At 35.5% G+C, this 13,910-nt stretch overlaps 1 protein-coding gene across 1 annotated transcript in view; it reads right to left on the bottom strand.

Annotated features, from left to right (window-relative positions):
• LOC102698389 (exostosin-1-like) overlaps nt 1-13,203 on the bottom strand; it is a 396,583-nt gene extending 383,380 nt beyond the window's left edge. The window contains exons 1-2 of the mRNA XM_006625674.3: nt 11,460-13,203; nt 9,704-10,777 (exon numbers count right to left, since the gene is read on the bottom strand). Coding sequence (XP_006625737.1) covers nt 9,704-10,656 — 953 coding nt within the window. The 5' untranslated portion in view covers nt 10,657-10,777; nt 11,460-13,203. The remainder of the gene's footprint in view (nt 1-9,703; nt 10,778-11,459) is intronic.
• Nucleotides 13,204-13,910: the final 707 nt, after the last annotated feature.

The following is a 13,910-nucleotide window of genomic DNA, read 5'->3' as shown; positions in this document are numbered from 1 at the left end:
TTTCTTCACAAAGCCTTTCCAGTTGTGCAGCATCGCTAAATAAAGAGCAGTCCTGTCTTTGTGTTTTGTTATTGGTGTCACTGAATGTGGGCTGGCGTTAATGGATTTCTGCATGCTAGCAATGGTGCCTGCTGTGTGATACATTAGCAGCAAAGTGCTAAAAATGGCTTCACAGTATGCAAAAGAATGTGCACCCTTTATTATTTGATCTCTTGGATTTAAAAACAACACTTGCTGTACAACATTCTGTTGATTATAAAAAAAGATCATACAGCACTTTCATGTCCAAATCATGCCTTTACTGTTGAACCATGTTTCTGCGTGCCATAACTTAAAAATATCATGAAAAAAAGAATGGAAATAATTTGCTTAAAGGATTTGAAATTATTTGAACAACACTGAATGTGTAGTTTGCTCCTATTTGTTTCTTAATTTTTTTTTTCCCTAGACTAGAAAGCATACATGCATCCTTAAAAAAGGAATTCAATGAAGTTCCAGTCCTGATATTTCAGGAACATTTGCAAAATCAGCCTACAGTGCTGTATGTTTTTTATTTATTTAAAGTCTAGTCAACATTGCCATATAGTTTATAATAATATAATATAAATTCTGTGATTCCAATACAATACTGCACAGCTTTTTACTGACAAGGTTTGAGCCCATTGTACTGTAACAGTTTGAGAAAACTAAATCTAATCTGGAGACAGAGTGGAACATATTTCAAACACCTGTGCGACTTCAGAAACCTCAGTAGTTAATTTAATCAAAATATATTTTAACGATTAGTGTGGGATACGATAAACCCCCCAAAAAGCATGTTTATCAGCAATGCACAGCTAGGCTCCCTTTATTTCCCATGCTATTTGCAATCATTAATCAGAATCATAAATACTGCTTAAACCAAGTTTAACCAAGTGGCAAATACATTCCTAACCGCTAAATTTGACATAATGTATTTCTGGATTGTTCAAATATCAAAAAGCAAATAAAACCTATACATTTGTTATCCATGCTTTGTTGCCATTTCCGTCCTCCAAAATGACTCTGAATCAGCAAATTTCTCCGCTTAATATGATTAACGTTGGCTGAAATGTCTCAGATATTCAGAGCTCTAAATAAAAACACATGCAAAATTGCACTTTAATTTGCTGAGAGTGAAATTCTGACACAGACATCTTGGGTGCATTAGTGTGTGTACAGATATGTACACTACTATAAAGAAACTTTCTCAGTGAGCTTGAACTGCATTTAGACAGTATTATTTCCCATAAATGGAAATTTCCCCAATACTTACTGTAAGTAATCCTAACATTAATGGTCATATAAAAAATCCAGGATCTTAAAAATTCCTTTGAATAAAAAAGTAAATTTAGAACTAACTCTAAGGAATAGCTCATTATTACAGTAAATCTGACCATTGTATATACCTTTTCAAAATCTGAAAGAAACAATGCTGTTATACTGTATGCTGTATGGTAAGAATTCACATGTCATTCAAGGATCACATAGGATAGAGATATTATGTCTTTAGACATGCTGTATGAGTAAGGTTTACGTAAGAAATTTCCTTTGAACTCCGGTGTTACATACTTTAATAGTCAAGGATTCGTCACATCACAATGTGATTAATTACATACTGTATATACAGTAAATAAGTACAGTATAGAGGTCTGAGTGGGGAGTTGTGTCAGAATGCAGACTGCAAAGGAACAAGTAGAGGTCCATTCTGAGCTAAAAAGTTATGGAAAGAAGAAAAAACAATATTTCAGCTATGGAGACACCTTCTTCTCACAGCTGAAGATAACTTAACCACTCATTATGGATTGTTTTCTTCTTTCTACGTTTCAGTGCGGAATTGAATTTCATTTATTACTTATACATAAAAAAATCAAACAAAAAAAAGAAACAAGTGGTCTTTCCCGTTCATTACTGACTGAAAAAATATGCTCTTGCAGAAAACGCAGATAATATATATATATAGATTGACAAGCTACAGTAACCTACTGTAGGTAGTACTATAACAGTAGATAATCCTGCCTTACATCAGCCCTAAGATAGCAGTCTCTTACAGCACAGCCGCAGATGTTGCAAGTACATAATCGTTATGCACACTATAGCATAAGAATCTTTCAATAAATCTAAACATTTAAAACTAGCTGTCGCAACATCTCATTACCACTCATTTTAAAGGCAAACTAATTAGTTACTCATTAATCCATGGAAGCAAAAGATACTCATAGCTGTATTTCAGTTTAATTTTCTTTGGATAAACCAAGTCACATCAAAATCAGACTCCAGGGTCCCTAGTCACAGGATTAGAAACAGAACTGAGTTATGAGAGCAGGACATGTGGCTTCACTTTCTACACATAACTACTAGCTTTTTTTTTCACTTGACCAATACATTCAACTGGAAAAAGTCCTTTAAGAGGAAAACCAAACAATTCATTTCTTCCCCTAAACTGCTGCACCACGCAGATTGCCATTGCTTTGGGGAATATAGTTGTTCTGCATCAGTGGCAATCTATAAAGATTGTGCTGTTCAGTAAAAAACCAAGGTCCCTAGTGAGTTATTACCTATACAGTATATTTAATGGTACCTTGCACTGTGGGGGAACATCTTCATACACTTCTCTTGGCAAAAGGCTATATGAAGGGTACTCGTTAATTATGCCTCACAAATGTACACCATATTATAAGGATCAAATTATAACAACCCACCGTATTTTGCAAGCAATAAAAAACTACTATCAGGGCATTTTACTGTACCATGCTAGGGTTGACATTACCAGCTCATTATTAAACACTAGTGAAAGAAAAGGGGCACATTTTGCCATGGAAAGCATATAGAACCAGAAACAGCAATGTTGTTATCTGTTATGTTATCTGTACCTGTTATCTGAGACATTTTGAACAGGTTTATGAATTGTAAACTATACTCTTAAAACAAAACTGTGAACATAAAAACACTAAATTACATAATGAGCCAAGGTGAAAATAGTGGAGATAAAACAGACACCACGTTTCAAGAAACAAATGTGGTAAATACAGTATGGCTTGTTTTGTTTTTAGAAATGTGTTATTAGGTTTGCAAGTTTCTGATGTTTCACAAGCATTTTATAAAAATACTTTATTTCTTTCAACATATTTCACTTATAATGTGCATAACTAACCGTGTCAACTATTCAGGTATGAATAAAAAAAACTATTTATAGGAGAAAGATGCTTCTCATTGTGGTCAAAATTCCAACTGTCACAACCATTAACAATAATTTCCTGAAAAATAAACATTAAATGGATGTTGCTTTCCTGAAGAGAAATAAAAGGTTCAGGTGGAACCAGAACAGCACTACCTGATCAGTTGTTTCTCATTTACCATACAGTACCATTTGCACTGGTTTGTTTTGAATTTTCAAAACTTATTTAAAATCTGCTTATTTGAGAAAGAGAAAAGCTTTTTTCATTCTTTTACAATTTTCTTTCCAATTTTTCAAAACACAAGATGGTGGTCGTCATATAGGCAGCATGTGACTATAAGGTCTCGAATAGCTCACGTTTTTCCTGTGTGCATAAATTTCCTTTACTCTGTACCTTTTCTACCCTATGGATGCAACCAAAAACAGTATGTTGGAAATAATTAACAAAAACTCCTTCAGTTCCTGGCAAGGAAGTTACTGTATGTTGGAAACAAATCACCTCTGCAGAATGGCCTTAGGCTCACATGGTAGGATATTTTAGGACCTTTTTGTAGATAAATTATCACATTTTAAATCTGTTAAATTTCATAATGAATTACTTAAGTGAATACAGATTTAATCACTGGATGTGCTTCTCATGTGTGTAACAGAAAACAGGTCTCTTACATTCTACTCTTCCAAGAATCATCAAATCTGTTTTCCTTTAATCCAGAGTTCTCAATTACTCTGTGATTTATTACTTTTTTTAGTCTCTCAGTCCATGCAGGTTCTATTTTTTATAAGCATACAGTTTTGGAATTAGGCTATGTTCCATTCATTGCTTCAGTTCTTATTCAATTAAATATGATTAAATCAACTAAGAGCTCTATGATAAGCAAATCAAGAAACACTTTAGAAAACCCTCAAGAAACAAAGCCTGATTTCGTTTAGGGAACCAGCCAAGCAGTGGCAGTAATGATGTTGAATCTGTCATGGAGCAAGACGCTCATTGGAGTAATGTGTAACAATGATTATGCCATGCCTAAAAAAAGAGCACTTGTCATAATTTATCTGTGTTTACAGAAGAGGTGAGTCAATGACCCTACAGTTTTAATACCTGACTTTGGGGTTTGCAGCTGACAGTGTGTATTAATGACCATGTTCCAAAGCACTAATGAGGAAGAGGGCTTAGGATTTCACTAAAATGAAGTAAGAGCTCGGGATGGTTTCTCACCTGTCAAAAAACAGTGATTTATACATCATATAACAGCGTATTCTGCAAGCACTGTGCATTTTGTACAGTACCTTGAGTTTTATTAGATGGTTTGGTGGATGCCAGTCAATGCTGGCTACAGAATACATTGATAGATGGGTCTTCTGGTCACTTTAATAAGACACTGATTGCCATTATGACAAGGGCCAAGATTTTTTTAAAATGAACTTTTCTTTCATTTTGATGCATGTCTTTTAATGGCATGCATAATGGTTTGAAGCCTCTGAAAACAGTAAAGATGCGTCTTTACTGTTTTTAATGGTTTTTGAAGGTTATTTAAGGTGGGAAGAAGATTGATTTTGATTACAATGATTGCAAATACAGTAAAATCGAGATCAGAAGAAACAATGTTTTGTACAGCTTCCAGAGTTTCAGAAATATTGGCTTTTCTCGCATTTCTACATACAGTATTTGCATTTTACATTTTAGATGAAAGAAAAGGAGTATTGGTATGGATCCTACTGGATACTTACTTTGCATAACAGGAAGCACTTGTGAATTAGTTTCACAATATAACATACAATTGAAAGCCTAATTTTTGTAAATAAAGGGACGTTGCAAAATACAATAATTAAAAAAGCTATTTAACTAATTAATTTACAGTTAATACCACACAAGTACAAGTACAAGTACAATACCACACAATTCAGACCACTCCCTCTGGCTCTGTTTTTTTGTGGTAAGAGGAGCTTTCCCAGTGGTTTAAACAAACAGGCTACTGTATGTTTCAGAAGAAAGGGCAGTATATATAGACCCTCAAAATGTTTTGAAAGCCAGCAGTGATAAAATCATTTACTTTTCACCACACATTCTTTGCCTATATACGCAATTATAAATGCATGTGCTCCATCCTGTTTTTATTTTAGTTCTTTCATTAAAATTCATTGATGACAGGTGTAGTGTTTGTTGTAGCAAATGCATAGAGCTCCCGAATCGTTGAATGTTGTGGATCCTCAAGTGAATGTTGTGATATTTCAGTCCAAGATCAATAGAAGGGATATTTTGAAAGCACCATAACTGACAACTCGACCTGTTTCACTACATTTTCAGAAGCAGTTCCATTTATCACCTACCATATGATAAATGCATAATGGTCAGCGAGAAGATTAAGAATACAGTGAGCATTCCATCTCACTTACTTACACCACAGATTTAGGTGACCTGAATGGAAAAGCAGGAAGAAATGTCTTGAGCTACCCTATGGGTATATTACAGTTGCTCAGGAGCACAAAAGGGAGGATACCTCTTTGAGAAGAGATTACTTTTCACTCTGTTTCTCACTTATTCCTCATAAAAAAAAGTGGCACTTAAGTTATTGCCTGTCAAAAACTATATGACTACATGCGGAAACCAGACATACTTATGCATAACCCAATTGCATATAGTTTGAAAAAGCTAAATTGATTTTTGAAGTAGGCATAACATTGCTGGGAAAGGCTGCATTAAAGTGGCTTGTAATTGCTTTATTACCTCTAAGAGAACAATAATCCCCACTTCCACAGCAATGAACTACAAAACACTTTATTGAGAAAATTGACATGCTCACAGAATACTCCACATTTGTCCACCCAGAGTATTTAGAATGTATCTCTAATACAGTAGAAACCCTGGAAAGTATATTCATACAAATGTGAACAATAACACAAAATAACTATTTCATCAGCATTTCCAATAAATTATTTCAAAGTATTGTTTCAATTTTCACATTTTCATCCTTTTCATTTGAAATTAGCACTGAACACTAGTCCGGCACAAAATGATGATACATGATGCCCATAAACTTGTGTAACACTGAAATGTACCCCTTTCTCACTTCCTCTCTCTCCCCGATGAGAAAGAATCAAATGATAATTAACAGGAATTCACGGGTTATTTTGATTTCCAGACAGTTTCCAAAATGGGATTTTCCAGATGGTGTTATTTCACAATTACTGCCTGTAAACTAGGTGACATTTTAAATAACAACCTGGGATTGAGCAGTTAAAATTATCTTTTGTAAGTTTTCTACATTTTTCATTATTTCCTGATATAACCTCTGTGCTGTGAAATACTGTATCTATGCTGCCTTAAATGCTATAAAACATTATCTTGGACATATGATCACCTTTTTTTTCATGCATTACACAGGTTTTAATGAAAACACAAGCTAGTAATCCCTAAATGTATAAGTGAAAGGTGAGTTATTTTTCAACTTTGAGTTGAGCAAGTTGAGTAAGAGCTGGCTCTCTGCTCTTACATGATAGAAAGGAATGGGTTCTTGCTTCTGTGCCTGATGTTATTGTCACAAAAAAGGCATGCAGCTTTGGCAGACAGTTCCAGTGAAAACATTCAGCTTCAAGATGGTGCTGATCACACCATCTGAGCACAGCCACAGAATGAACTCAGCCAACATTTATTTTTCAGTAAATAAAATCAACTTGGCTTCTCCTTCCATAATTGATATATCTTCAACTACTAGAGCCACAAACACTGTATCTACTGAAAACAACGATCCATGGAATCCTTTTCAAAAGACGGCATTTAAGTCTGTGATACATGGGGAAACTTGGCAAAAATCAAGGGCATACTTTTGTTTACTGAACATATCATTTGGATGGAAAAAAATTCTGTATGTCACACAAAAGACCAATCACTTTAAAGTTTTTAGTAAAAAAAAAAGTGAATGAATACTATGCCATTGTGTGAAATAAAATTACATCTTCTCAAATAAGGCAACAGGAGTGATTTATTGACTGAAGTGCAATCTTCCCGTACACTGTGATATAATTCAGATTTTAGCAAAGATGGCAACAAATGACATTTAAAATCAAATATGAAGGCCTTTCATGAGAAGTGTTGTTATGTGTGTCAGCCAAGCATCAGGTAATCTTCAGTAAGGTGACAGGTTAGCAAGGACATATATTTGATAAGCTGATAATTCAACTACTGTAAAATCTATAAAATCTATAAAATCTACAGCTTAAAAACGATTGCCGAGAATTTAGCTAATGTGTGAACTTTTATAAACACAAAATAATCAGGATTTTATTATTCACAATGTGTGTGAAACAGCATCAACACAGAAGGTACTGTATGAACAGTATGTGCGTCATGAACAATGTATCAGCAGGGTAGTTTTTTCATTAGGGAAAAAAAATTGAGAACAGAAAAAAAACATTGTTTCTGGAGATGCAGCACATCCTTTCATAATTTTTAAAATCCACATCACAATAAAAATACAGATTCAATCTCCCTGCTTCAAAAAATGTGGTTTCAAGTAACCACTTCTTTTTTAGTGCACAAAATTTCCTGATGGACCACACTCAACCTTTTCAAAGCAGTGCATGAGAAGCACTTGCACTCATTTGCAAAGAAGCAGGTTTTTAATTTTTTTTCTATACAGTGCTTTAGCACAGAAAGTCATTTAACAGTATTTGAAAAGCATCTGGTTATTCAAATGAAAACATTTTAATGTCACTTCTGGTGTTCTGGCAAACACTGCAATAATGCAGTTCAACAATGAATTGCCTATGATTGAAACCTTGGGTTCCATTCAATTACAGTAATACATTTTTTTTTTACAGTGGGTGACATTTCAGCTCACTCCCCATCTTAAAATGCATACCAACATGACACAACTGTCATACTGTGTGGCTCAAAAGACAATTCTCTGTGTTCCAAGAATTCCTGAACTTATTATAAGTTCACATTATAAACATACTACTGTAGGTGCAAGTATCTTCATAAAAGTTTGTCCCAAACCTCATTTTGATTAAGACATTTCCAAATGGATTACTTGATATATCGCAGGTAGGCATAGGTGTCACAAAGTTCTAGTCTGTAGGCTTTTCTTATAAAAAAAAAACAATATACAGTACTTTACAAAATAACTATAGAGACAGAATTGTGATTTTGAATTACAACACTAGACACTACTTGTGTTAACATTGTTTTGGACAATCAAGTTCATCCTACCACAATAGAGAGAAATAAAATCCTGCACCACACAAAATAAATTATAGCTGTCTAATACAATGACATCCCAATGTTTCCCATGTGGTAACTGGTTATATGAGAAAAAATTTAACCATCACTTGCGTCCGGATAGGATTACTGGATTACTCAAACACTGTTCAGTTGAGATATATAGTGAAGGATTTGAGGAATGAATTGTGTACCAATAGCTTTTGCAAGGCCCTCTATATCAAGTATTTCGCACTAAAACAATACACAGTCTCAGAAAGCATCTCATGAAGCAGTGGCAGGCTTTCAGAGTATAACAGATTGGAATAAAATCATGTTTCTATTCAGTGTTGCCTTGCTTTATTTAGGTTAGTGGTTCTTCTATAAAAGCAGGTCAAAATGTTCCTCAGCAGGAGACTGTAAAGTAAGAAGCACAACTGTGCACAGACAACAGAATAAATACATCACAAAGTTAATGTTGGCATTATGCAAAACCCGAATCGATAAATCAATCCATTGCAGGGCAATGTCATTATTCTTGAACTTGAAGGGTATACATTTTGAATGAAAGTAGCACATTTTATTCAGTAGCTGTCTTTGCAATGATACTGTTAGAATCTAGCAAGAAAGAATTCCATTTCCTAATTACAAAATGTCAGTTAGCTTCTCAGTGCTAATTGAAAGCTGGGATACAACAAGCATGTTTCAATTGTCAACTATTAAGTCCATTAATGATTTGTAGCATATTGGTGCAGAATAATGATCTCTATGGTGAATAGTTCTGTCATAGCACTTTTACTAAAGCCTGTAAACCAGGCAACACAGACAGATACAATAGAATCATCTTACAGTATACAGACATTAGCAAATAATACAGGCTAATTCCAAAAGTTTATTTAAAAAGTCCAAAACGGAGTATGATCAAAAGTAAAATAAAAAATTGAAGTAGATGTGCTGCAATTTAGTTTTTTTGAGGAATTACATACCAGAGGTAAAGTGCCATAAAGAAAAGTATCATAAGTTAGTTTTCAGTAAACCACAAGCAACATCATACAAAAAACCCACATACATTTTGCATAGTAAGGCAATTGAAACCATACATCCACTAATGTCTTCTTTTACTTAGGGATTTGTTTCATACTTCATTAGTTTTATAGGAAGAAACCATTAACTTCTATCTGATCAAGCATAAAGTAACCACTATGTTTACCAAAAAAAAAATTAAAACTGAAAAAACAGCGCTTTAACAACTACTTTTAAGAACACATTAGACAAGCACTAAAAAGACTGTACATAGAAAAAGGAGCACTTACTTTGAATATTCTTCATTATCTCTGTCACATCTTACATCCTTATGCTTTTCCCAGTCCTTCCCATGCTTGCAAGTAGTTAATAAAATGATATCTTCCCCATTGTGAATATGATATAAAGCATTTCTAGTTTCTGAACCAATACCAGTCAGGTATCTTTTCCCTTTAAAAACTAATAAATATTTCCTTGATGGGGGCACATTGTTGAATGTCAAATAACCTTTCCCCCCTCCTTTCTGAGGGTGATCTTTTGAAAACAAAGGGATTGAAATGTCAAAGTTGGGTCTAAAATTATCCACATCAATACTGGCTTTTGCTAAAATGGCCTGCCCAATATCAAAACCCAACTCTTCTGTGTAGTCTGGCCAAGTTCCGGAATAGAGGTTAAAAATCAGGTGATTTTTCCCATTGTTCCACATTGGAAGGCCCTGGATTTTGGTCTTCATACTGTGAACGTATTGAAATGAGAGCTGATCCCTATCGAGGGTGTCAATGCTAAGGACAAACAGGCAAGCCTGGCGGGGGTCTGTGGTGTAAAACCGGGATTCCTCAATGGCCATCAGAATCTTTTGGTAGCTCTCCGATATCTTCTCTCCCTTCTGCAAAGGATAGACATACACCTTGAAACCACTTTGGCAGAGGCTGAAGTCAAAGCACGTCTCCATCCTGCACTTGGTGCTTTTATAGATGTTGTTCCTAACCTCCCGTCTCTCTCGTGGAGAGAGATTTCCCTGCTGCTGATGACCATCCTCACCATGCTCCTCTCTGTCTAGGTATGTATTCAAAGGGTTAATCCATTGTGGCCAGTGCTGCCGTAGCTGATTCTGTCCGTGGGAAGCTTTATAGAGGTGATGGTGCTGGTGATGGAACTCTCCGATTTGCAATCCCCCAAGGTATGCAAGGAGTAGAATACAGGCCCCTAGAGACACAAGCAGGTATCTCTTCTTGGCCTGCATGTGGGCAGTGGGACTGAGTGTGATGGGAAAAGAGGAGCCAGAAGGAGAAGGCAGGGGGTCCAGTTTCAACACATCGCGTAGACACTCATCCCAAAGTTAGCATGTTGGTACCTTTAGGTAGCTGCGTGCACAAAACACAGTAACCATTCACTTTACCACATTCATTTTTAGATATATACATTATGCAGTTTTATACTTAGCTTTTTAGTCTCTAAGCATGTTAATGAGAGAATGTGTGGTACCTTCGGGTACTTAAAATGGTACATTATGTAAACGTAGCTGGGATGAGAATATTAGGATGATGGCTTTTAAAGAAGTTTTCTTTTTAAATTAATGCATTCAATTTGCTTAATTTTTAATTTAATGTCAATATGGTGATCTTAAATACGTTTATGTCGTGTTATACAATTGGCAAAAACTACCAACTTAGTATAAATGCTTTAAAGTAACTACTGCTAATTTTACACAACGAATACAAATTCGCAGGTTAAGGCTGCGTGTTAATTTGACCGTTGTTGGACCGTCTGTACATACAGTATGACTCCTCATAAATGCTGTTAAACATATTTCAATTACAATACGTATGACTCTGGCAATGATATACTGTACAGTACGGGTATCGTACAGTTTCTTATATTAGTTTATTCTTAAGTTATTTCCCTTGCATTTGTATTGGTTGTTATACATAGATTAATGTATTTACTTTATAATTCTAATTTCATGTAAGTTTGAAGGCACCACTGTATAAGCCGTTGAAATCTATTGTTACTGTAGGCGATAAACGGTAAAGCTTTGACTCGTACCTGCTTTTATAAGACACCTGCCGTAGTCTTCCCCCTTTCGGGGAGTAGAATAATGATGGCTCGTCTTCACCACAACTTATCTGTTGCTGATCAAGGATTCCTCTTAAAGCATATACCGTTCCATTTAATAGTCATCTTTATTGGATCGATATATTAAAAGATAACCTTAGGACACCATATTTTCTGAATGGTGCAACGGCCAGCAACAGGGAAGAATAACAGGCTGAATTAAAACTTGGGAGTACTTTCTCAAGAAAACTGACAGCTGCGTTATCTGTCGAGTACTGCAACAGTTTGTCACATCGATGTAAAATAGTCGTAATCTGTTGATTTCATCTTTTTCACTTAGGATTTAACACAATGCGAATGAAGTTAAAGATATTTTGGGTGCCCATTTCTTCGTCTGTATGTCACTGATTTCGGAAACTGTCTTACTACTGTACATAGAATTGAAATAATATTGTATACCAAGTAACCCTGTACTAGTTCTTTACACATGCCTCTGAAAAGCGTAATATAAATGTATACTTTCCAAAGAACCTACTTGCAAGGCAAATGAAAACAGCATAACTGCAGAAACTTTGTATTTCCAAAGATGGGCATGAATACAAAACACGGTGTCTTCTTGTGTTTGAGGACCAATTCCATATTAAGTTGTTTCGTTTACGTGTCACAGTTAAAAGTATTTCCTTTCAAACAACGCAGCAAAGAGCTTCCATATGAGGTCATTATACTTATACTGTACTTTTATTCAAAACTGTATTCTGCAAAAATAATCTTCTTCGGCCATTCGCGTGCACCAGCGCATTTTATCAGTTTCGAAATAATACTTCTGTCTTGCTTTACCTTCTGTTCTGTTCGGTCCTTTTTGCCATAATATTATTTTATAAGTCCTTATGTTCGGAAGTTTCAAAAATACATCCAGGCAAATACATCTTCACCTTTAAGTTTAATCAAGCTCTGCCACATAACAGTAAGACGTCCGTATCCTTGTCTATTGTATCTCGGCAATACATCTGTAGGAAAACACACTGACGTGTTAAGAAATCAAGAGAACTCCAAGCACTGAAACCATCTACAGCTGTGATGTGAATTCAACTTCGCGTTTGATTTCGGCTTTGACCAGTCATATCCTCACCTTTGCAAACCACAGCTGTTTCACTCCTGCGCGTAGTAGTACTGAGTCCAGCATCTCCAGTTTTGTCATTCTGTAAGACGATTACTGCACCTTCCAGGTCTCCCTTTATGTTTTTTTTTTCTGCTACGTGCGCGTTTTATTCTAGCACCCTCAATAAATGCACTCCTAAGATTCAATTAATCTGTCATTTTCCAATTAGGCTAAGAAAGATAGCTTTTTGACATCTTAATAAATCCATTGCATTAAAAAGACGTCTTTACAATGTGTCGAATACAACAGTCAGACATACTGTATTGTACATTTATCATCTAGTGATATAGGCTTTAATACCAGTGGAAAGTGAAGTTGGACGTATTGTTAGCAATTTCATTTAAACAACATTTGTCTTCGGTGCCTAGATGTTTTAAAGACACTCAAAAGATCCTTGAAAAATAGGCAGGCATTTAATGCATTTTCACAATGCGTTGTTTTCAATCTTTAACTCATCTAATCATCTTAAGGTTTATCTCTAGTAATCTAGTCTGACATACTGTACAGTATTTTAGTCTAGTGTACAGAATATATTGTATGTGTAACTAAAGAGTTTGCGATTCCTTCCAGCATCTCTCTCACTTTATCCCCCCTCCCCCTTAAAGAAATAAAAAAACGGCACCAGGCAACGGAACTCCCACCTAGAAAAGCTGAACCACCTCTGATGATTATTGGTAGAACAGACATGCCGAATGATGGAAATGGACGGTCGATGCGTCGATCATTACTGGGGGCGTAGCCAACAACTAGTGGCACAGTTCTGCTAGGAACCGTGAAGACGAAAGTTTATAGTCGGTACAGGCGTCCTTGACGTAGAGAAAGGCACTTCTTTACTTTCTGACCCCTGAAATTAACCCTACGTAGAATACGTGGTATAATAATTATCACAATAGCAAACATGGTGATCAAATATTATTGCACTTTGAGTGATGTAATACAGTATGTACTGTATGTATAACTATGGTAGCTGCACAGTGCAGTTTTCATTTTTGTCACAAGCAGTTAGGGAGAGTTGTCCGATTAATAGTCTGCTTCAGATATTGCACCAGATATTGGATTGGTTTCGCGTTTTAAGCAGAAAACTCTTCTTTAACAACACCCTGTTATAAGTCGTACAAATAATCGTGTAGAGAACTTCTGCATCAGAATTTTGTGACACAAATGATTCAGTGAGGTGGACCTCGTTGTACTGTATAGTTTTTTCTTTCTCAGTCGAGTTGGAATAAATGGTCTATATCTTGCTTCTAAAGGGGAAAATAGATGCCACTTCTTCCTGTAGGGTA

The sequence above is a fragment of the Lepisosteus oculatus genome, chromosome 2 (genome assembly GCF_040954835.1).
Source record: "Lepisosteus oculatus isolate fLepOcu1 chromosome 2, fLepOcu1.hap2, whole genome shotgun sequence".
In the NCBI taxonomy this organism is placed as follows: Eukaryota; Metazoa; Chordata; class Actinopteri; order Semionotiformes; family Lepisosteidae; genus Lepisosteus; species Lepisosteus oculatus.
This window is presented reverse-complemented; position numbering and strand designations above follow the sequence as displayed.